Source organism: Pogoniulus pusillus, chromosome 25, assembly GCF_015220805.1.
Source record: "Pogoniulus pusillus isolate bPogPus1 chromosome 25, bPogPus1.pri, whole genome shotgun sequence".
NCBI classification, from domain to species: domain Eukaryota; kingdom Metazoa; phylum Chordata; class Aves; order Piciformes; family Lybiidae; genus Pogoniulus; species Pogoniulus pusillus.
In genome coordinates, this window is record NC_087288.1 from 18,894,679 (window position 1) to 18,916,536 (window position 21,858).

Genomic DNA, 21,858 nt, shown 5'->3' on the forward strand with positions numbered 1-21,858 from the left:
GATATTATGCCCCCATGGAAGTTGGTGCCTGTAGGTTTGGATGTCATTTTGCTGGAGTATTACTGGCAGTGCCTACCTCTGAGCCTTCAGCCTGTTAGAGATATGCAATTTAATATTTTCCCTCTTAAAACTCCCACTGAGACAACTGGCATGGTTGTGACCAGGGCAGGTGCTCAGCTGTGTCAGTCTTCATGGGATGATTTCACTGAAAAACAGGCAAAGCTGTAACCACAGCTCAGTCCTCTTATCTCTTCTGTTAACTGCTGTGTGGCTGGCAGTGAGGATGTCAATAAATAGCAGTGAGGTTCTTTTTAGGTTGATATTAATGGGAATAGACACACGGGGAGAGAGACATGAGAACTGCTTCTAGCCTGGAAGCAGCAGCTGTAGAAGCAAGTGCCACTTGTTTATCACAACCATGAAATGCATGAGGCTGACATTCAACAGTTGGATGCCAGGTCTCAGCTCTGCTAGAGCCTGAAAGCCCTAGACAAATCATAGCACCATAGAATTGTTTCACTTGGAAAAGACCTCTAAGGCCATTGAGTCCAATTATCAACCTAAGACCACCATGGCCATTAAACCATATCCTGAACTGCCATGTCCACACATTTCTCAAACACCTCCAGGGATGGTGACTCCACCACCTCCCTGGGCAGCCTGTTCCAATGCCTGACCACTTTTTTAGTAATCTTTTTCCTAATCTCCAACCTAAACCCCACCTGGCACAATTTCAGGCCATTTCCTCTCATTCTTTCACCTGACACTAGGGAGAAGAAGCCAACCCCCACCTCACTCCAACCTCCTTTCAGGGAGTTGTAACAATGAGGTTTCCCCTCAGCCTCCTCCTCTCCAGACCAAACAACCCCAGTTCCCTCAACTGTTCCTCACCAGACCTGTTCTTCAGACTCTTCACCAGCTTTGCTGCCCTTCTCTGGATGTGCTGCAGCACTTCAATGTCTTTCTTGTAGTGAGTGCTCCAAAGCTGAAGCCAGTCCTTAAGGTGTGGCTCCTCCAGTGCCAAGGACAGGGCACAATTGCTTCCCTGCTCCTGCTGACCACACTATAGTGCAGGTCCAGGCCACAACTGTAGTGAGGGTCCCAAAACTGAACACATTCCCATTCTCTCCATTCACTCACACTGTTATGTCTCTGAGCCAAGAATTGTCTTATGAAGTTGAGAGCTATGTAATCACCCTCATCTTATGGGCTGTGTCCCCAAATGCCCACATGGCCTGGGACTCTTTTCTGTTCCTGAGTTGCTTTACTTCTGCCTCTTTCCTGCTATAGTGAGTGCTCCAAAACTGAAGCCAGTCCTTAAGGTGTGGCTCCTCCAGTGCCAAAGACAGGGGCATGATCACTTCCCCGGTCCTGCTGACCACACTACTGATGATCCAGGCCAGGATGCTCATGTCCTTCTTGGCCACCTGGGCACACACTGCTGGCTCATGTTCAGATGGATGTTAATCAGTGTTCTCAGATCATTTTCTGCCAGGCAGAACTATGGGTAGCTGTGTCTCAGCTGGACTGAAAGATAAAACCCCCAGTTTAACTCTAAGGTAGGAGTTTGTAGTGTGAGCTTTCAAAGACATGGACAGTAGAAGTTGGCAGGTGAAGGTGTGATGGTGCACATCAGCAGGCTGCTTACCATAGCATCTGTCATGGTAAGAGGTCTGCAACCTTCTTTTCCTCCCCTACAAACTAGCATTCATAACAGGAAAGGTGAGGCTGGTTTACTGTATCTCATGATTCTGGAAACTAAGGCCCTAGCAGACACCTTCATCTGGCAGTGGGGAGAGGATGCCCTGAATTTGATCTAAGTTAGAGCCACCCAAAACTGAGCCTGCTGCAGTGACCTTGAAATGGTGGGGTCTTTTAGAGCTGAAATTCTTTAGGGTGAGAGGCAGAGAAGCTGTTACTGACATTATTAAGGTAGACGTTGTTAATTACGTGTGAGGGGGGATTACTGTGTGGCATGCAAGGACTCATTAACGTTAATCAGTCAGAAGCTGAAGGAGTGCCTTTTCCTTTATTAACAGTGACCTCCTGGAGGGACTTTTTCCCTATGGGTGAAAGAAAACTTGCTGAGGAAAGAACAGAAGAGTCATTCAACTCAATGAAGAGGTCTGAGGCATGTTTTCAATCTCCTTCGCCTGTTTCTGGGCATCGATTCAAATCTCATGTGTTGTCTTCAGCTACGTTGTGTGTGCTCTTCACCTCACAGCAAGCTGTCTCCAGTTCAGTGAACTCCAAATGACTTGCCTCCAGCTGTGGTGTGTGTTCTTGCTTGTGCTGGTTTTGCAGGCCATCAGTTGTATTAGAAGTTCAATTAGCAGCTATATTGACAGCTCCTTCAATTCAGAGTTTACTTCTCTGGGAAAGATCTGATCATAAGAAAGATCACACACGGCAGGTCTTCACCCCAGGGCAAGCTAACCTCAAGTCAATGAACTCCAAACGAGGTGTGGTATTGTAGTAGGTGCTACAGTGGTCTGTGCCAGTAGAGCAGAAGGAAGCATCTCTTCCCACTCACAGCTTTGATTTACCATGTGTTTGGGGCTGCATCAAAAGAAGTGTGACCAGTAGGACAAGGGAGCTAATTCTCTCCCTCTGCTCTGCTCTCATGAGACCTTACCTGGAGAACTGTGTCTAGTTCTGTGGTCCCCAATACAAGAAGGACATCAGACTGTTGGAGCAGGTCCAGAAGAAGCCAAGGAAATGATCAGAGATCTGGAGTGCTTCCCCCATGGGGACACGCTGTGAGAGTTGGGGCAGTTCAGGCTGGAAAAGAGAAAGTTCTGCAGATATCTCAGTGGCCTTCCAGAACCTGAAGTGGGGCCTACAAGAAAGCTGTGAAGGGACTTTTTACCAGGGCTTGTAGTGTTAGAATTAGGGAGTATGGCTTTGAGCTGGAAGAGGAGAGATTCAGACTGGATGTCAGAAAGAAATTCTTTCCATTGAGGGTGGTGAGACACTGGAACAGGTTACCCAGGGAGGTTGTGGATGTCCCCTCCCCGGAGGTGTTCAAGGCTGGGTTGAGTGAGGCCTTGAGCAACCTGTTCTGGTGGAAAGTGTCCCTGCCCATGGCAGGGTGGTTAGAACTGGATGATCTTTAAGGTCCCTTCCAACCCAAACCATTTCATAGTGGGATACAGCGATGGTAAATAAGGTAGTTCTGGTTTTGAGTGTTTCCCTGGTGGATGTAAAAAGCAGCAGGTGGAGTCCTGAGGTTTAGCAGCCAGTGTCTAAGTGCCTAGTGGAACATTTTGACCTCACACAAATTCTTTCACAAAGGAAAGACCAAGCACCGCTGTGGTTAATTAATTCCACATCCAGCTGCCTAACTCACCTTTACTCTGTCCCTGCTGATGTTACATCTCCCTGGCATTTGAAAAGAGAAAGGAGTTGAATGCATAATGTCAGTGCCTTCTCCAAATGGGCCAGCCTTGCCTGGTGAGGAAATTAACAGTTCAAACATCTGAGAGGTGATTTAGCTTTCAAAACCAAGAGGCTTAGGTGTCGTTTTTTATTCCCTTTCTACTCTCACAGAATGGTAGGGGTGGGGAAGGATCTCTGAGGACCATCTAGTCCTACCCATCCTGCTAGAGCAGGGTCCCCCAGAGTAAATCACACAGGAACATGTGCAGGTGGGCTTGGAATGCCTCCAGAAATGGAGACTCTCTGGGCAGTGTGGTCCAGTTCTCTGCCACCCTGTAAGGGACAAAGTTTTCCTCCTGTTTCTGTGGAATCTGCCATGTTCCAGTGTGTGTCTGTTGCCCCTTGTCCTGTCACTGGACACCACTGAGAAGAGCCTGGCCCCATCCTCCTGCCTCCTACCCTTTAGATATTGATCAGCCTTGGAAAGATCTCCCCTCAGTCTCCTCTTCTTCAGGCTAAAGAATCCCAGCTCTCTCAGCCTCTCCTCATACAGCAGATGTTCCAGTCCCATCAGCATCTTTGTGGTCTCCACTGGACTGACTCAGGAAAGAAGGAAAGAATTTTTTTCAGGAAAGAAATTTTCCTAATATCCAATCTAAACCTCCCCAGGCACAACTTCAGGCTGTTTCCTGTGGTTCTATCACCTGATGCTAGAGAGAAGAGTCCAACCCTGCCTCACTCCATGATGTAGAGAGCAATGAGGTCGCCCCTCAGCCTCCTCTTCTGCAGACTAAACAATCCCAGTTCCCTCAGCCATTAGTCAGGAGTCCTGTTCTCCAGAGCCTTCACCAGCTTTCCTCTCAGAGCTTTCTTCTCTTCCCAGTTCCATCTCAGGTTGCATAATGATTTCCAGTTTGTTTATCCAGGTCTCACATGCAGGTGTGCAAAGGTTATTCATTAGACTGCCTTTGGTTCTGGCTGCCAGTTTGGCAGAGGAAAACTGAGAAATCTACTGGTGATTTATGACTGATAACACTGAAAAAAGGAATCAGAAAGCAGATTATAAATACCCTATAACTGTTTGGATTGTATTGGGTTTGAGATATTTCAGAGTTAATCTCCTATTTTTCAGGCAGTGTGGTTCCTCAGAGTTTGTCATCTGAGGTTTGATATCTTGTGGCTTGGTGACAGCAAAAATTGATGGCTCTCTTGCAGGCCCTGATTTCCTGGGCCTGAGTGCTGCGCAGAGATTAGGGCTTTGAAAGGTGCATTCCCCACCTACAGAAACTGGCAAGAGGCCGTGGTAAGTGCAATTACCTTCAGAGAAACGCAGATAGCAGGCCTGGAGTGGAAGTTCTATGATAAGATGCAAAGGACTGCAAGAATGGGAATACTTTTCCAGGAAGTGCAGCCAAGCTCTGAAACTCTGTGCCCAGAGTAGAGCTCTGTATGCGTGTGAGGAATGGCCAAACCAGGAGAGCCAAGGACAGAACTTGTGACACCCACAGTATTTTGCAAAGAGCATGTGTCCCTGTGCTTTCATAACAGCAAGGCACACTTGGGAAGATGGCCCATAGCAGCCTGCTGATGTGCACCATCACACCTTCACTTGCCGACTTCTACTGTCCATGTCTTTGAAAGCTCACACTACAAACTCCTACCTTAGAGTTAAACTGGGGGTTTTATCTTTCAGTCCAGCTGAGACACAGCTACCCATAGTTCTGCCTGGCAGAAAATGATCTGAGAATACTGATTAACATCCATCTGAACATGAGCCAGCAGTGTGTGCCCAGGTGGCCAAGAAGGACATGAGCATCCTGGCCTGGATCATCAATAGTGTGGTCAGCAGGACCAGGGAAGTGATCGTGCCCCTGTCTTTGGCACTGGAGGAGCCACACCTTAAGGACTGGCTTCAGTTTTGGAGCACTCACTATAGCAGGAAAGAGGCAGAAGTAAAGCAACTCAGGAACAGAAAAGAGTCCCAGGCCATGTGGGCATTTGGGGACACAGTCCATAAAATGAGGGTGATTACATAGCTCTCAACTTCATAAGACAATTCTTGGCTCAGAGACATAACAGTGTGAGTGAATGGAGAGAATGGGAATGTGTTCAGTTTTGGGACCCTCACTACAGTTCTGGCCAGGACCTGCACTATAGTGTGGTCAGCAGGAGCAGGGAAGCAATTGTGCCCTGTCCTTGGCACTGGAGGAGCCACACCTTAAGGACTGGCTTCAGTTTTGGAGCACTCACTACAAGAAAGACATTGAAGTGCTGGAGCATGTCCAGGGAAGGGCAGCACAGCTCAGATCTGATGAGGAACAGCTGAAGGAACTGGGGTCGTTTGGTCTGGAGAGGAGGAGGCTGAGGGCAAACCTCACTGCTCTCCACAACTCCCTCAAGTGAGGTTGGAGTGATGTGGGGGTCAATTTCTTCTCCCTAGTGATAGATGACAGAACAGGAGGAAATGACCTGAACTTGTGCTAGGGGAGGATATTAGGAACAATTTCTTTCCTGCGAGTGGTCAGGCATTGGAACAGGCTGCCCAGGGAGGTGATGTGGTCACCATCCCTGCAGGTGTTCAAGAAAGGTATGGACACAGCACTTTGGGACAAGGTTTAGTGTCTGTGGTAGTGGGTTGATGTTTGGAGTCAATCTTAGACATCTCATCCAATCAAAACATTTCCATGATGTAACTAATAGGGAAATGGTCTGGCTACCCCTGCCACTAACTGGAACATGGTCTGGCTGAATGCATTTCACAGGGTTCTCTGTGCCTGTGCAGATGGCAGGAGCCTCGGGCTGCAGGGTAAGGGACATTCACTTGAAGGATTCTCTGTAAGTAAGAATATATTCTAACAGCTAGGTTTGTAAAAACAGAACTTTCACATTTGAGAAGTGCAATTTCTAAGTGGTAGGGAATGAAGAAAATGTTACCTAATGTATTACTAATTGCTTGTGAAAGACTTAATGGGCATAAGCTCAGCAGCATGCCAGAGCTGACAGAGGAGATCCTGCAGTGGGGCTCTGCACGTTTCCTTGCAACAAAGCTGATCCTGATCTTAATTATGTTGTCAGAGGGCATTTGCTGAACAAACAACTGCAGCACTGTCAGGTCTGCACAGTGAGGTTTGTGAGGAGGCCAAAATCCCCAGCTGAGGTCCAGCCAGGGCCCACCGACACTACAGCATGGTCACTGACTTAAGATGTGAAGTGAAGGGCCTGGTACTTCACCCTCTAATAAACTGCAGTGAAACTAAAGCTTCTTTGTCCCTGCCATGTTGTCATGTTCACAAAAGCCTACTTATTTTCCAGCTGGCAATCTGAGAAAGGACAGAATCATAGAATCCTTCTGCTTGCAAAAACCTTGAAGATCATTGAGTACAATCTCTGCTTAACTCTTCCCAAGGCTGGTGTTAAACCAAGTCCCTCAGCACCACATCTCTGCCTCTTTGAAGCACCTCCAGGGATGAGGATTCAGCCACCTCCCTGGGCAGCCTGTTCCAGTCTTTGAGAACCCTTTCAGTGAAAAAGTTTTCAACCTAAATCTCCCCAGGTGCAACTTGAGGCCATTTGCTCTTCTCCTATCACTTGGGAGAAGAGACCAAAGCCCACCTTGCTCCAGCCTCTTTTCAGGGACTTGTAGAGAGTGAGAATGTCTCTCCTTAGCCCCCCTTTCTCCAGACTACATAACCCCAGTTCTCTCAGTCACTCCTCACCAGATCTGTTCTCCAGACCTTGCACCAGCTTCTTTGCCATTCTCTGGACCTTCTCCCACACCTCGATGTCCTTGAAATAAGGGCTCCAAAACTGAATCCAGTACTCAAGGTGCAGCCTCACTAGGACTGTATACAGGGGCATGATCACTTCCTTACTCCTGCTGACCACACTATTCCTGATCCAGGCCAGGATTCTGGTGGCCTTCTTGGCCACCTGGGCACGTAGTGGGTCATGTTCAGACAGCCAAAACCCAGCATCTCCAGGTCTTTCTCTGATGGGCATTTTCCAGCCACTCTGCCTCAACCCTAGAATGTTCATAGGGTGGTTGAGACCCAAGTGCAGGACCCAGCCATTTGGCCATGTTGAATCCCATCCCATTAGACTCAGCCCTTCAATCCAACTTGTACAGGTCCCTTTGTAGAGTCTCCTACCCTCCAGCAAGTCAACAACGCTTCCCAGCTTAGTGTCATCTCCAAACTTACTGAGGGTGCTTCAATCCCCTTGTCTAGATCCACTCACACAAATTAATTTCTTCTCCTCATGTTCAGACAATTGAATTCTTTCCTTGTTAGCTGGGCAGCCAAGTGCCTTTGGTCCCTTTTTTACCAGTGTGTGTCACACAGATTCCTGTGAAAAGGTTGTGCAAGTGTTTGTTTCTGGGCAGCTTCACAGGTAAGGGTTTACCTCCTATGCACTGAGCCCCATTCTTTGATATTGCCTGCACCCCTCCTAAGTGTTTCTCTTTATGGTTGGTGCTGGTGGCATATTACAGCTGCATTGTCTGCTGTGATCTGGCTTTCTGTTTCCCTGCCTGGATGGCTAAAACTGTTGAACTGGAGCAAACTGATTGCCAGCTACTGGATCTGAAGCAGTCTTGCTCCCTCACAAATGACCATGTAGAATCATAGAATCAACCAGGTTGGAAGAGACCTCCAAGCTCATCCAGTCCAACCTAGCACCCAGCCCTAGCCAGTCAACCAGACCATGGCACCAAGTCCCTCATTCAGTCTTTCTTGAATATCTCAAGGGACAGTGTCTCCACCACCTCCCTGGGCAGCCCATTCCAATGCCAATCACTCTCTCTGCCAACAACTTCCTCCTAACAGCCAGCCTATACCTACCCTGGCACAACTTGAGACTGTGTCCCCTTGTTCTGTTGCTGCTTGCCTGGGAGAAGAGGCCACCCCCCACCTGGCTACAATGTCCCTTCAGGTAATTGCAGACAGCTTCTTTGAGCAACACTTCTGCTCTGACAGTGAGTCTTGAGCTTGCTGAAACCAAAGGCTGTCTGGATGTAAATGTGGGCTGCAGCATGACCCAGGAATCAACTGTGGAGACGTTCTATGTATCAGTTTCATGAATGCTATAGATAGGGTGTTTATGTATAACTATATATATATATATAACTAGATACACTCTTCTGGAAGACCTTTTAATGTCTGGGTGTGGGGTGGTCTTTCTGCTCAATGTACACATGTGATCACTTGGCTGGGTGGATTTGGTGGTTGATGACAATTTCATTTCCCTCCTGAGTGAAAAAAACCAGCTGCCACGTATCCCAGTTTGTATAGAATGAATGCTTGGGTTTGCTTGCAAGCTACCCTGACTTCCTTGGAATTTTCTCTCTCCCAGTTGTTAACCACAATAAATGTCACTGCCCTTTCCCAGCACTTCAAATCCAACAAACACAATGTAGAAACAAGTCCTTTCTAATGAGAAGCAGCCAGAAATCATGCTGGCAAGTCATCCCCTTGAGAACAGGTTGTTCTGGGCACTCAGTTCATAGACCAGAATTTTGCTTGCTTATATCCCAAAGATCTGGAAGCAGGCAGAATTTGCTACTCTGAAATGCTGAGCAACTGAAAACTGTAACCACTCCAATACCTAGCACATAGATGGGGATTGTGAATACACCCAGGCTGTGCACCACTGGTTTGTCTTCCAACAAGAAATTAGTGCACTCATTTGACAGCACAACAGTTCTCTCTTCAGAAAAACCCACCCAAACCCATTGTGTCCATTGGGTCTGTCTGCACAGTGCTGTGCAACCCAAGGCAGAGTGACATCTGGCTGCCAATTGCCTTGGCTCTGCTTGGGAGCATAGCAGAAGGGTTCACTTCAGCCAATGAAAGATTTGAGGTTTTACATGGCTTTTCAATTAGAATCATGGAGTTGTAGAATTGTTTTGGGTTGGAAAAGATCTCCAAGATCATCAAGTCCAGCTGTGAACCTAAATCCACCCCAGACATTAACCCATGTCCCCAGGTGCCCTGTTCACACATTTTTGAACACCTCCAGGGATGAGGACTCCACCATCTCCCTGGGCAGCCTGTTCCAATGCCTGACCACTCTTGCAGCAAAGAAATTTTTCCTCATATCCAACCTGAACCTCCCCTAGCACAATTTCAGGCCATTTCCTTCCATCCAGTCACCTGCTACTAGGGAAAAGAGACTGACCCTACCTCATTCCAACCTCCTTTCAGAGAGATGTAGAGAGCAATAAGCTCTCTCATCAGCCTCCTCTTACTCCAGACTAAACAACCTCAGTTCCCTCAGCTGCTCCATACTGGACCTGTTCTCTAGACCCCTCATGAACTTTGTTGCCCTTCTATGGCCATGGTCCAGAAACTCAATGTCCTTCCTGTAGTGAGGCTTGTGACTGCAGTGACTGAACAGGGCTCAGTGCTACCTGCACTTGCTTTTCATACTTTTTGTTTGCTTTTCCCAAGCAGTCAAGGGCTGTGCTTTCAAGAGAACTCAACATCTAGTCTGAAGCCCTATGTTTCCTAAAAGCTCTCTTCCCACTGAGTTGCCTGAGAGGTACCCTCAGGACTATGTGCTAAGCTTACTTACAATCAGACTGTCATTAGCTCCTTCCAGGCTACCGTGAAGAGCAAAGAAAAGATGGTCGTGTCTTGGAGGGACTGAAGGAAGGGTTTTCACTAGCCTGGTTGTGAACCAGGACTGAAATACATTCAGAACATCTCTTTGTGCTTTTTTGTGCCACTGTCCTGGAACACAGTGTTTTCCAGCTGAAGAATTTCTATCCAGAAAAGCCACCCTGCCTGCTTGTGGCGAGAGTTTGCCAGCACGTGAAAGCATGTGTACATGCCATGCCGTGCCATGGCCCTGGGTTCCTTCAAACCAGCTGCCTAGATTTCAGACACCTCCCTTTTAAACAACAAGGACAAAGATAGGGTCCTGATTTGATTCCTGCTACACAAAAAAGATGTGGACAAGCTGGGAGGTGTCCAGAGAAGGGCCAGAAGAATGATCAGAGGACTGGAAGCCCTGCCATGTGAGGAAAGGCTGAGAGCTGGGGTTATTCAGCCTTGAGGAGAGAGGGGTTAAGGGAGATCTTACTACCACATACCAGTACCTAAAGGGCAGATACCAAGAGGATGGAGACTCTCTTTTTACAAGCAGTCCTATGGAAAAGACAAGGGGTCATGGGTACAAGTTGCTCCTGGAGAGGTCCCAGTTGGGCTCCAGAAGAAAATGTTTCACCAAGAGAACAGTTAGACATTGGGATAATTTCCCAAGGGAAGCACTGCATTCCCCTACATGGGTCAGTTTTAAGACTCAGCTTGACAGGGTGCTGGGCCATCTCCTTTCAACTACACTATCACCTAGAAAGGTTGGACCAGATGATCCTTCAGGTCCCTTGCAACCTGGCAGTCTGTGATTCTGTGATTTTCCTTGCGTGGAAATCATGGCATTGCCTCCATTCTGCTCCTGAACAAAACATGCCTCTGCATGCCAGCATGGAGAGTGGACAGAGGTGGCCACGAGTCTGGAAGGAAGGCTCCCTGTTTCTCCCACCACCGCTGAAAGTAAGCTGGTTTGGAACGGGTTCATTTCCATAAGCAGAGGGCACTCTTCACCAGCAGTGAAACAGCTTTGCCTTTGATGTAGAATTACTCAGCCTCATCAGCTGCAGACTGCCTTGCTCAAGAGGCTTGCAGGATAGGTTGGGGCCTGACCTGCTGGAGAGAAGTGAAGGGGAAAAGGACCTGGGGGTCCTAGTGGATGGGAGGCTGACCATAAGCCAGCAATGTGCTCTTGTGGCCAAGAAGGCCAATGCCATTCTGGGCTGTGGTTAGTAGGTCCAGAGAGGTTCTCCTCCCCCTCTACTCTGCCCTGGTGAGGCTGCATCTGGAATATTGTGTCCAGTTCTCCACTCCTCAGATCAAGAAGGACCTCGGGAAACTGCCTGAGAGAGCCTGGTGCAGAGACACAAAAATGATGGAGTGGAACATCTTATGAGGAGAGACTGAGGCAGCTGAGGCTTTTTAGCTTGGAGAGGAGACTGAGGGGGGACCTCATCAGTGGTTATAAAAATGGAAAGGGTGAGCGCCAGGAGGCTGGAGCCAGGCTCTGCTGGGTGATGCCCAGTGACAGCACAAGAGGCAGTGGGTGGAATTTGAGGCATAGAAAGTTCCATGGAAACATGAGGAAAACATTTTTGACTGCGAGGGTGACAGAGCACTGGCACAGGCTGCCCAGAGGCACTGTGGAGTCTCCCTCTCTGCAGCTAGTCAAACCCACCCAGATGTGTTCCTGTGTGATCTGGTATAGCTGATCCTGCTCTGGTGAGCTTTTGAGGTCCCTTCTGGCCCCTAACATTGTGATTCTGTGACAAGGGGGAGCCACATCAGCCCTTCACACTTTTCAGCTCTAGGTTCACTCAGCAGGATGCAAAGGCATAGCTTTAGTCTGCTGTCCCTCAGTGAAGAGCAAATGAAACCTGGCACTTACTGTTCAGTCATGCTTCTCTCTTTGTTCCTGTCTCTGCTGCAGTAAATATTTTTCTTGAGGGTCACTCAGAGTCCAGCTTTGTGGAGAAACTTTATAGAAGGATTAGCTGCAGCTTCTTCAAACATCCTTGTTTCATTATGCTTTGAAAGGTACAACAGAAGATTCCAGAGCTTTTCAGTTAGCTGTTATTGCTCCTTTGAATTGTGAGACACTGAAATGGGTTGCCCAGGGAGGCTGTGGATGCCTTCTCCCTGGAGGTGTTCAAGGCCAGGTTGGACAAGGCCTTGAGCAGCCTGCTTTAGAGGAAAGTGACCCTCTCCATGGTGGGGGGCTTGGAACTGGATGATCTTGAAGATCCCTTCCAACCCAAACCATTCTATGGTTCTATGATAAGAGCGAGATCATAGAAGTACAGAACTGTTGAGGTTGGAAGAGATCCTTGCCATCATCAAAGGTCATTCTTGGCCTCCAGCCTTGGTCATTCACTGACTTCAGGGCCATGATTAAGGGTTGCCTTGTCCCCTGTTTAGCACCCCAGATGTTATTTCTTCCCCATCCAGCTGTCTGATCTCCTTCTACACAGACCTTGTGGGAGCAACACAGCACTTCAGCTGACATCAAATTTATGAGTAGTTCAGGAATATGAAGCAGCTTCATTGAAAGATCAGCAGAATTTATTCACTTTATTCTCCTTTGAGCCTCAGCATTCATTCTTCCAGAGGTAGAATGTCTATGGGACAAGCAGAAGGTGGCTGCCACTCTGGCTGCATAGCATTAAATTGATGTGGCACTTTGAGAAATGGTTTAATGGGTGTTGTGATGTTGGGCTGATGGTTGGACTTCATGATCTTAGTGATCTTTTCCAACTGCAACAATTCTATGGTTCTATGAACTTCTATGATAGACTCTGTCAGCTACTCTTTTTCAGAGCAGATGTTGGTGTATCTGTTGGGAAGATAAAGAGAAATCCTGGCACCAGAAACACCTTCAGGGACTGACATTGGTGAGCATTGGCTGTGTTCAACTGAGTGAAGAAGTGATGCTGACTGAGGAAGAGAACACTGTGACATCCGACTCATGTGCATCTCCTTCCAGACATTTCAAAAAGCTGACAGGCATCCACCAGGTCTCCAGGTTTTGTTGTGTTTTTTTTTCTCTTGTGGATGGGAGCAGGAACACAGAAAGACCAGGGGTGGAGGCAGGTAATTTTGACACTGATGCTCAGAACCTCTGGCACCTGCCTAAGTCACTTGGCAGAAAGAGGCCAAGCTGACTTCTTCTGAGTTACAAATCCAGCAGACTCCTTTGCTTGGGTTGGTTTGTACCTGAGGAGGACATCTAAGTGATTTTAAGGATCACAGTGCTGGAATGCCAAAGTGCCCAGTGCGATTTTTTTTGGGGGGTGGTGGTGGTAAAAAAGCAGAGTGTGGCACATTTGGCACTGCTGCTGCAACTGGTAATGGGATGTCATAGAACCATAGAACTGTTTCAGCTGGAAAAGACTTCTAAGGTCATTGAGTCCAACAGTCAGACCAACACCACCATGGCCTTTAAACCATGTTCTAAAGTGCCATGTCCACCCAATTCTTGAACACCTCCCAGGATGATGACTCCACCACCTCCCTGGACAGCCTGTCCCAATGCCTGACCACTTTTTCAGGAGTTAAAATTTTCCTCATATCAACCTAAACCTCCCCTGACACAATTTAAGGCCATTTCAGGAATGGTTCTCCCCTGTTGTGCAGTCCTTGTGGCCAGTGAGCTGCAATCTTTGAAACCTCTCTCCCCCTCTCTCAAACTGAGTGTAAAGTTTATTTCTAGGTTAAAAGCACCCAAAGTGTGAGCAGGAGGGCAAAGAGCATTTCTGGCATGGCTGTTTGCAGCGTGTGGGAAGGGGTTGGGAGTTAAGCATGGAAAAATGTGCCCTTGCCTCAGCTTGCAGCTTGGGAAAGCTATAGGCAGTGGTTTGTCGAGAAGGAAACTTTGGATTGAAACTCTGCAAAGGTACTTGCCCACCTGTGAGCAGCCAGTACCTAGGGCACTTTTCAGGGAGAGGAGAAACCCAGGCTGAAAGCTTAGCTTCATAAAACTCAAGACAAAAACTCTTCCACATATGTGCCCAGGATGACACCTCTTTGGGGGCAAGATGGTCCCTGTCTCAGAGAGGCTGGTTCTTCTATGTGTGGACCCCCTTCTGTATCATATGAATGACTACCTGCATGAGAAGGGGATCAACTTGTCATCCCCAAGGGTGTCACCACCCCTCACATCACTGAATGTTGTGGTTTAAACAGTACACTGAAGCAAGTCTTCTTTTCCTCCTCTGTCTTGTCTGCTAGAGGAGCTTTGTGGCATCAGTCATCTACTGGGCCAGCAGCAGACTGGTGTGTGAGAAGAAACTGAACACCTGGACTTCTGAGGCCAAACAGGGGGAGCCATGCTGTGGTGCCAGAGCAGGCGTGTGAGGGGATGCAGCTGTGTCAGCCTGCACCTTGCACACAGTGCCTACTGGCAGGAGTGACTGTCAGATCACCAGGACTATACTCAGAGCTGACTCCCTGGCTGCCACTGGGACTTTAAGCCACACTGGGTACCTCAAAGTCCAGTGAGATGTCCCAAGCAGAGCTAAACCATTGCTTGCTTGTTTGCCTGCAAAGTCAGACCTCTGAATCCCAAAAGTACTGTTTTCCCCTCTTGCAGTGCTTCCTTTGTGCTGTAGTGAGAGGCAGAGATCCCGCTGCGTGAGCATCTCCTGAAGCTGGAAGCTGGATTGCTGCTTGATGGAAGCCTGAGAACGTGAGAAGAGACCTGGCAGGTACATTGGAGGTGCACAGACTACTTTAGGTCAGAGCCATCTGGTTCCACTGACAGCAGTCACTGACAGTGCAAAAGAGAACTTTAAAGATACCTTGAATTTTAAGCTGATGTGCTTTGGATCCAAGGCCAATTAGGGAAAGATAAACGGAGACAGACCCCTGGCATCTGTGGCTTGTGCCCCAATACCTACCTCCCAGTCCCCTCTCTGGTTCTTTCGATGGTGCTCGTGCCTTTCCCTAGCTGTAAAAGCTACCCAAACACCCTCTTGTTGAATTAGTTGCACAGCTTGTTGTCAACCAGGGGGATTTTTCCAGTGCCAACTCTCATGCTGGATATTGCTGGCAGGCAGGCAGCCTTTCCAGTCAGTACACACCCCCCTTCCTTTTCACTGTAAGGTGCTAGGGATACCCAGGTGCAAAACATCTCCCTCTTTTAGCCTGACAGCTCCATCATGCCTTAAATCTTACTGGAGCTACCTCCCTGATGCTATATTAGGTCCTGTCTTTCCAAACTTAAGATTCCCAAAGGAATAGGGAAGATAGACTTGTGGTTATGAGAGGAGACTGAAAGTTAAGTGATCTGTCTGGGAAGCCACCCCAGCCACAGATGCTTTTCTGACCTTCAGCAGAGCAATTAGTGTAGATGAGGTAACAGTAGTGCTGTGGAGGCAAGATGGCACATGGTGTTTTTGTTCTAGGAACCACATTTGTAGCTTAAAATGTTCTGTGGTTTTTGTTTTCCCTTTACAGCAGAGGGAAATAGGTGCTAGAATAACCCGTGAGGAGGCAGACCCGGGGAAAAAGTCTCCGACTTCCCGGACCCATGCAGGAAAACATCCTCCCTCTGCCCAGAAAAGGGCACGGGCAGCAAAAGGCCAGTGCCATCTTCTCACCTACCCCACGTCCCCCCCCGAGGAACAGGGCACACAGGTGCATTTCCACAGCAAGACAGCTATAGGACACAGGCCCTTCCTCAGTGCAGAGACATTTCAGAGGCTACTTGAAAACCTCCTCCTCCTCCTAGCACTGACCTTTCTGAAGAGAAAAGAGAGCAGCACCAGGAGGGACTTTGGAGGGGAGCTTCTGGTCAGGCACCTCACCTGCCCCAGGGCACCCTGAGTGCTCCCACACAATCACACAAAGGAAGGGACCTCTGAAGATCATCCAGGCCAAGCTGTCTGCTAGAGCAGAATCACCTAGAGTGAATAACACAGGAATGTGTCCAGTTGGGCTTGGAATGCCTCCAGAGAGAGAGACTCCACAGCTTCTCTGTGCAACCTCCTCCAGGTCTCTGAAACACCTAAAGGAACAAAGTTTTTTTCTTCTGTTTCTGTGGAAGGTCCTGTGCTCCAGTTTGTGTCCACTGGCCCTTGTCCTGTCCCTGGACACCACTGGGAAGAGTCTGGCTCCAGCCTCCTGGCACTCACCCATTAGATATTCACAGACTGCATCGGGTAGGGCCCCTCAAAGGCAGTCTTGTCCAACCGCCCTGCAGTGAGCAAGGACATCTCCGACTAGAACAGGCTACCCAGAGCCACGTCAAGCCTGATCTTCAATGTTTCCTCAACCACATACAGCCCTGGACAACCTCTTCCAGTACTTTTGTCACTCTTTGCGAAGAACTACTTCCTTATGTCCAAGGTCCCCCTGCTCCAGTTTCAAACCATCACCCCTCATCCTGTCACTGAAGCTCCTTCTAGACAGTCCCTCCCCAGCCTTCCTGTAGGTCCCCTTCTGATATTGCAATGTATCTATAAGGCCTCCCTGGAGCCTTCTCCAGGCTGAACAATCCCAATTCTTTCAGCCTGTCTTCACAGGAGAGGTTCTCCAGGCCTCTGATCGTCTTTGTGGCCCTCCTCTAGACCTGCTCCAGCAGCTCCATGTCTCTCTTGTGTGGAGGGCTCAGAGCTGGGCACAGCACTGCAGCCGAGGTCTCCCCGGAGCAGAGCAGAGCAGTGCAGAGCAGAGCAGCGCAGAGCAGAGCAGCGCAGAGCAGAGCAGAGGGGCAGAGCAGAGGGGCAGAGCAGCGGGGAGCAGAGCAGAGAAGAGCAGAGCAGCGCAGCGCAGAGCAGAGCAGAGCAGCGCAGAGCAGAGCAGAGAAGAGCAGAGACGCGCAGAGCAGCGCAGCGCAGAGCAGAGCAGCGCAGCGCAGAGCAGAGCAGAGGAGGGCAGAGCAGAGCAGAGCAGAGCAGAGCAGAGCAGGAGGAGAGCAGAGCAGCGCAGAGCAGAGCAGCGGGGAGCAGAGCAGAGCAGCGGGGAGCAGAGAAGAGCAGCGGGGAGCAGAGCAGAGCAGAGGGGCAGAATGCCCTTTCCCGGCCTGCTGGCCACACTCCTGTGATGCAGCCCAGGATGCCATCGGCCTTCTGCGCTGCAAGTGCTCGCTGCTGGCTCGTGTCCAGCTTCTCATCTGCAGTGCCCCCAGGTCCCTTTCCGCAGGGCTGTCCCCATTCTGTCACCTCTATGCACACCGCGGATTGCCCCCGCCTAGGTGCAGGACCTTGCACTTTGGCACACGGAACCTCATGGGGTTCTCCTCCGCTCACCTCTGCAGCCCGCCCGGGCGTGTCGATCCGATCCCCTGCCGCTCTCCTTCGGCGCACAGCCTGTCCCAGCGCCTAGCCTGTCCCAGCGCCTGGCGCCGCCCATCGCCGCAGCCCCCTCCGCCCAGGCTGGCCGGGGCCGGCGCAGGCTGGCGCTGCCGGCAGGCTCCGTGCGGGGCCGGGGGCGGGCCGGGGCGGTGCGCGCTGAGGCCTTAAAAGGGCGGCGGCGGCGAGCGCTGGGCACGGTCGCACCATGGCAGGGCTTAGGCTTGGTCTGTCGCTGCTGGCTGTGGCCTTGGTGTGCGGCGCCACCGCGCAGCGCCCCGCGTCCCCCCCGCGGATGGTGGGGGCCCCGGTGACCATCGACAACGCCGAAAACGACGAGGGCCTGCAGCAGGCCCTGCGGTTCGCCATGGAGAAGTACAACGAGGCCAGCAACGACCTGTACTCCAGCCGGGTGGTGCGGGTCATCAGCGCCAAGAAGCAGGTGGGTACCGGGGCCCGTTGGCCTGGCACCGGCTTGGAGAGGGTAGCGGCCGCCTGGGGGTGGGGAGCGGCCGAGCCTGGCAGCCTGCAGGGAGCCGCTGAGCATTAGGCCTGTGGATTTCCTTGGGAAGAGAACAGGCCTCAAGCCAGAGGAAGCTGTTTTGGTCCCCCCTCCTCCCCCAAGTGACTAAAACCTGTTTTGCTGCTGCCTCGGTGTTGTTCCTCTGCTGGATCCTGCTGCTGTCTGTCTGGGCTGCCTGGATGCCTAGCGCTGTGGTTCTGCGATCTAAACGCGTGTGTGTGCTGCGTGAGTCTGAAGCAGCTGCTGATGTCCCTGTGCTGCTGCTGGCTTAGCTCTCTGGGGACTGAGGAGGCTGCCCTGGGACTTGTTTACTTGCATTTTGTGTCCTGTTCTTGACAGGCTGCCAACTCCCTTTTTGTAGCAGCTGCCACACAGACTCCCCTCTACTTCTGGAGTCTGGTGTTCGTGGTGTAACCGGGAGACTGCCTGCCTCTGTGTCAGGCTCTGCTCCTCAGAGGGTCCTTCTTGTCTGCTGCAAATAAAGGTGCTTCTGCCTCCTTGTCTTGTTGCAGATTGTGGCTGGAGTCAAGTACATAATGGAAGTTGAGATTGCCCGGACAACCTGTGAAAAGCCAGCAGCTGATCCCCAGAACTGTGCTTTCCCTGATTCACCCCAGCTGTCTCAGGTAGGCTCCAAAGCATGGCATAGTGGCCCCTGGGGTTAAGCTTCCACCACCTTTCCTCTGGCTGACTTGGTAGGAGGTATGGGCACTGTCACCTGTCTGCCCCAGTCGAGATCAGAGACCTCATACTTTGAATTAAGGTTGCAGAACTGGTCTTCCCAGGTGATGACAGCAGAGAAGGCAGGGCTTTCTAACCTGGTTTGTAACTGGTGATCTGAGGCTGTAGTGCATGGAGGACTCAATCCTCATAAAGTGCTTGTGCTCTGGATCGTAAGGCTATACGGAGGCAACTCTGCCAAGCCTGTAGGTCTCCTGACCCAGTTCAGTGTCTGGAGTCTTTTATCCCATGGCACTGTAAGCTTGCTTTACTTGACACACACTTTCCTGGGACCCTTCCGTTGTGGTGAACAGTGCTTTGGGTTTAGCACTGCTCACAAGAGGCAGATTGCCCCTGCTCTTTGTGCCCGCCAAGCTATTATATGGACATTTTGTCTAATAGCAATGATCTTCAATAGGTACTTCAGCTTTTCAGATGAGAGCACCAAATAGGCCTGCCTTGATCTGACTTGATTCGGGTTTTCCCCATGTACTTAATTACTTCTGCTAATCACGGCAAGGGACTTGGCTTCTCTGTGTACATGCCCTTTCTGTCTGCATGTGCAAGAAGGGCAACTGCACACGACTGATCCACAAAGCACTCAGCTGGAAGCTTGTGTGTACCATTGTCAGCAGCAATTGTTTGACATGTAGACATACAGGCCAGCTGTGCCTTACAGCTTACCTTGGAGGAAGCTTTCTTCTGAATGGGTCAAGGCAGTAACCTGATCTTCAGAAGTGCTGACTGCTCAGTTTCTCTGCCAGTGTTTACTCATCCTTAGCAGGTACTATCAGGAGTGGTGTTCCAAAAATACTTCTCAGGGGAGTGCAAATCTAGGGAGCTGTGGGAAGTGGCTGGATTGGGTGGGGTAGTAGGTCCAGGTAGAACAATGGTTGATGACAGTTTTATGCTCTTAATTTGATAACTGCCTTTTTGTTTCTCTCCTCAGCACACCGTCTGTAAGTTTGTGGTGTATGTTGTTCCTTGGCTGGGCAAAACTGAACTGCTGCAGAGGGAGTGCAAGTGAGCCTGCCTTGGTGCCGGCAAAGACCAGCCACCAGCTGCCCAGATTTTAAGAGGGTTGAAAAAAAAGCAATAACACTTTCTATGCCTGTTAACTACCTGTGTGTGCTTGTGCTATGCAAGGCAAACTATGTAACTTTTTAAGCACAGTAAGATCTCAGCTCTGTCTTGGTGATTACATTTTGGAGCAGCTGTTTTGTTTGGTCTTCCTACAGCATTCCCAATAAAGAAACTCAAACAGCAGGAATCTGGTTCTTTAAAACCAAACCTAACAAACTAACCCTTGGGATCCCTGTTCAGGGAGTACTGCAAATGTAAAATTTTAGTCTCTGTAACAGTTTTCTCTGAGCTTATGCTCTTCTTGCTTAGATTTGTGAATTTTTATGCCTGAGGAATGGGGGTCATGACAAGGGATTGTAGTGATAGGGTCAGAGGAAATGGCTTTAAACTGGAAGAGGGAAGATTGAGGCTGGGTATTAGGATGAAATTCTTTGCAGTGGAGTGGTGAGATGCTGGAACAGGTTGTCCAGGGAAGCTGTGGATGCCTTCTCCCTGGAAGTGGTCAAGGCTGGCTTGGACAGACCCTTGAAAAGTCTGATCTAGTGGAAGATGTTCCTGCCCAGGGCAGAGGGTTGGAGCTATATGATCTTAAAATTGCTTCCAGCCCAAACCCTTCTGTGTTAAAGCAGATGAATAGTGCCTCCTTGTCTTTCAGCTTCAGTACAGGTCTTGAGCAAGTCCTTAGGTGTTCTTCACTGCAGAAGCACTCTACTTTTGAGAGTAGTGCAGTATGCAACACTTGTCCCTGAGAAGATCAGTCCAAGCTTGTACCGAGACCAATGGCTTCTGGTCCTGGCTGCCACACTGATCTGTGGTGAAGCGTCACTGCCCATAGTGGGAAGGGGGTTGCAGCTACAAGATATTTAAGGCTCCTTCCAAACTATTCTATGAAGCTTTCATGTGCTGTAAGAATTACCAGTGTCTTCCTGTGCTTCCTTCAAGGTGCTTTAGGAGCCCTTGCTTCCTCTCTGACACAAGTCTTTGCAGCTTGTGTCACTGTCTCCTTTCAGTCCAAGCAGGAGTGTGGCTTGCTTAATTTTTAAGCTATGTAGAGCTTGAGTAACAACTTTGGCATGCATTGTACAACACATGCCTGAATCATGGCAGCTTCTCCTTTCAAGCAGAGATAGGTGCAGAAGTAGAGTCATAGGATTGTTTTGGTTGGAGCTTTAAGGTCGTTGAGTCCAGTCTAACTGTACCAAGTCTAATGTTAAACCATGTCCCTCAGTACCACATCTCTATGTCTTTTCAACACCTCCAGCGACCAGCTTCAGCCACCAACCTTTTCCAGTGTTTGAGAACCGTTTCAGGGAAGGAGCTTTTCAGATATCCAGCTTAAACCTCCCCTGGTGAAACTTGAGACCATTTCTTCTTTTCCTGTCACTTGTGTCTAGGGAGAAGAGACTAACACCCACTTGGCTCCAACCTTTCAGGGAATTGTAGAGAGCCAGCAATTCTCCCTTCAGCCTCCTCTTCTGCAGACTAACCATCTCTAGTTGCCTCAGCCACCCCTCACCAGACCTGTTGTGAGTACAGGAGGAAAATCATTGCCCTGGCCCTGTTGGCCACACTATTCCTGATACCTGGAGTGAGTCAGTGGCATGCCTGTCTTGGAGCAGAGAGAACAACTGAAGTATTCTCTGTCTGTGCATCGCCTGTGGGGAACTGGAATCATGTCTGGAAAGGGCAAACACCTTTAAATCTACAGGCAGAGGAGACCAGCACCCAAGACCTCTTCAGAAAACTGTCTGAGGTGTTTCCTATCCAACTAATGAATTTGTGTTGCAGAGAAGTCGGGACCACTGGGCCTGTGTGGAAAACAGCTGGTGCCGGTGGCCATAGCCTGGGGACTGCCTGGTGCTAAAACAATGCAACATTTAGTGACTGGAGTTAAGTGGGCTAATGTTAAAAAAAAAGGCATTATCAGGCAGTGTAGTTTTACAGCAGATGGATATTGTATCAGTATCACCAAGGTTGGAAGAGACCTCACAGATCATCAAGTCCAACCCTTTACCACAGAGCTCAAGGCTAGACCATGGCACCAAGTGCCACGTCCAGTCCTGCCTTGAACAGCTCCAGGGACGGCGACTCCACCACCTCCCTGGGCAGCCCATTCCAGTGTCCAGTGACTCTCTCAGTGAAGAACTTTCTCCTCACCTCAAGCCTAAATTTCCCCTGGCGCAGCCTGAGGTTGCGTCCTCTTGTTCTGGTGCTGGCCACAAGACACAAACCAGCACTGTGCCCTCATAGGCAAGAACCAACAGGATCCTGGGCTGCA

At 49.7% G+C, this 21,858-nt stretch overlaps 1 protein-coding gene and 1 long non-coding RNA gene across 3 annotated transcripts; one reads left to right on the plus strand and one right to left on the minus strand.

The window, feature by feature from the left end:
• Positions 1-2,010: 2,010 nt before the first annotated feature.
• Positions 2,011-17,350, minus strand: LOC135186687 (uncharacterized). 2 transcript variants are annotated; one of them, XR_010307076.1, is made up of 3 exons: positions 17,213-17,350; positions 11,854-12,583; positions 2,011-2,781 (listed from the first exon to the last, which is right to left on the minus strand). It is a non-coding gene; the product is annotated as an uncharacterized LOC135186687 (long non-coding RNA). The 2 variants fall into 2 exon arrangements; XR_010307077.1 differs by lacking the exons at positions 11,854-12,583; positions 17,213-17,350 and adding an exon at positions 3,350-3,825.
• Positions 17,351-17,408: 58 nt separating this feature from the next.
• LOC135186686 (cystatin-like) lies at positions 17,409-19,763 on the plus strand. Its single transcript, XM_064164639.1, has 3 exons — positions 17,409-17,696; positions 18,290-18,403; positions 19,447-19,763. Exons 1-3 carry the CDS (start codon positions 17,463-17,465, stop codon positions 19,522-19,524), a joined length of 426 nt encoding a protein of 141 aa, XP_064020709.1. The 5' UTR covers positions 17,409-17,462; the 3' UTR covers positions 19,525-19,763.
• Positions 19,764-21,858: the final 2,095 nt, after the last annotated feature.

Excerpts from the sequence above, each read along its gene's own strand:
- LOC135186686 (XM_064164639.1), top strand. The coding sequence starts at position 17,463 with ATGGCAGGGCTTAGGCTTGGTCTGTCGCTGCTGGCTGTGGCCTTGGTG. Across the intron at positions 17,697-18,289 it reads TCATCAGCGCCAAGAAGCAG|ATTGTGGCTGGAGTCAAGTA; the intron begins GTGGGTACCGGG and ends GTCTTGTTGCAG. Across the intron at positions 18,404-19,446 it reads ATTCACCCCAGCTGTCTCAG|CACACCGTCTGTAAGTTTGT; the intron begins GTAGGCTCCAAA and ends TTCTCTCCTCAG.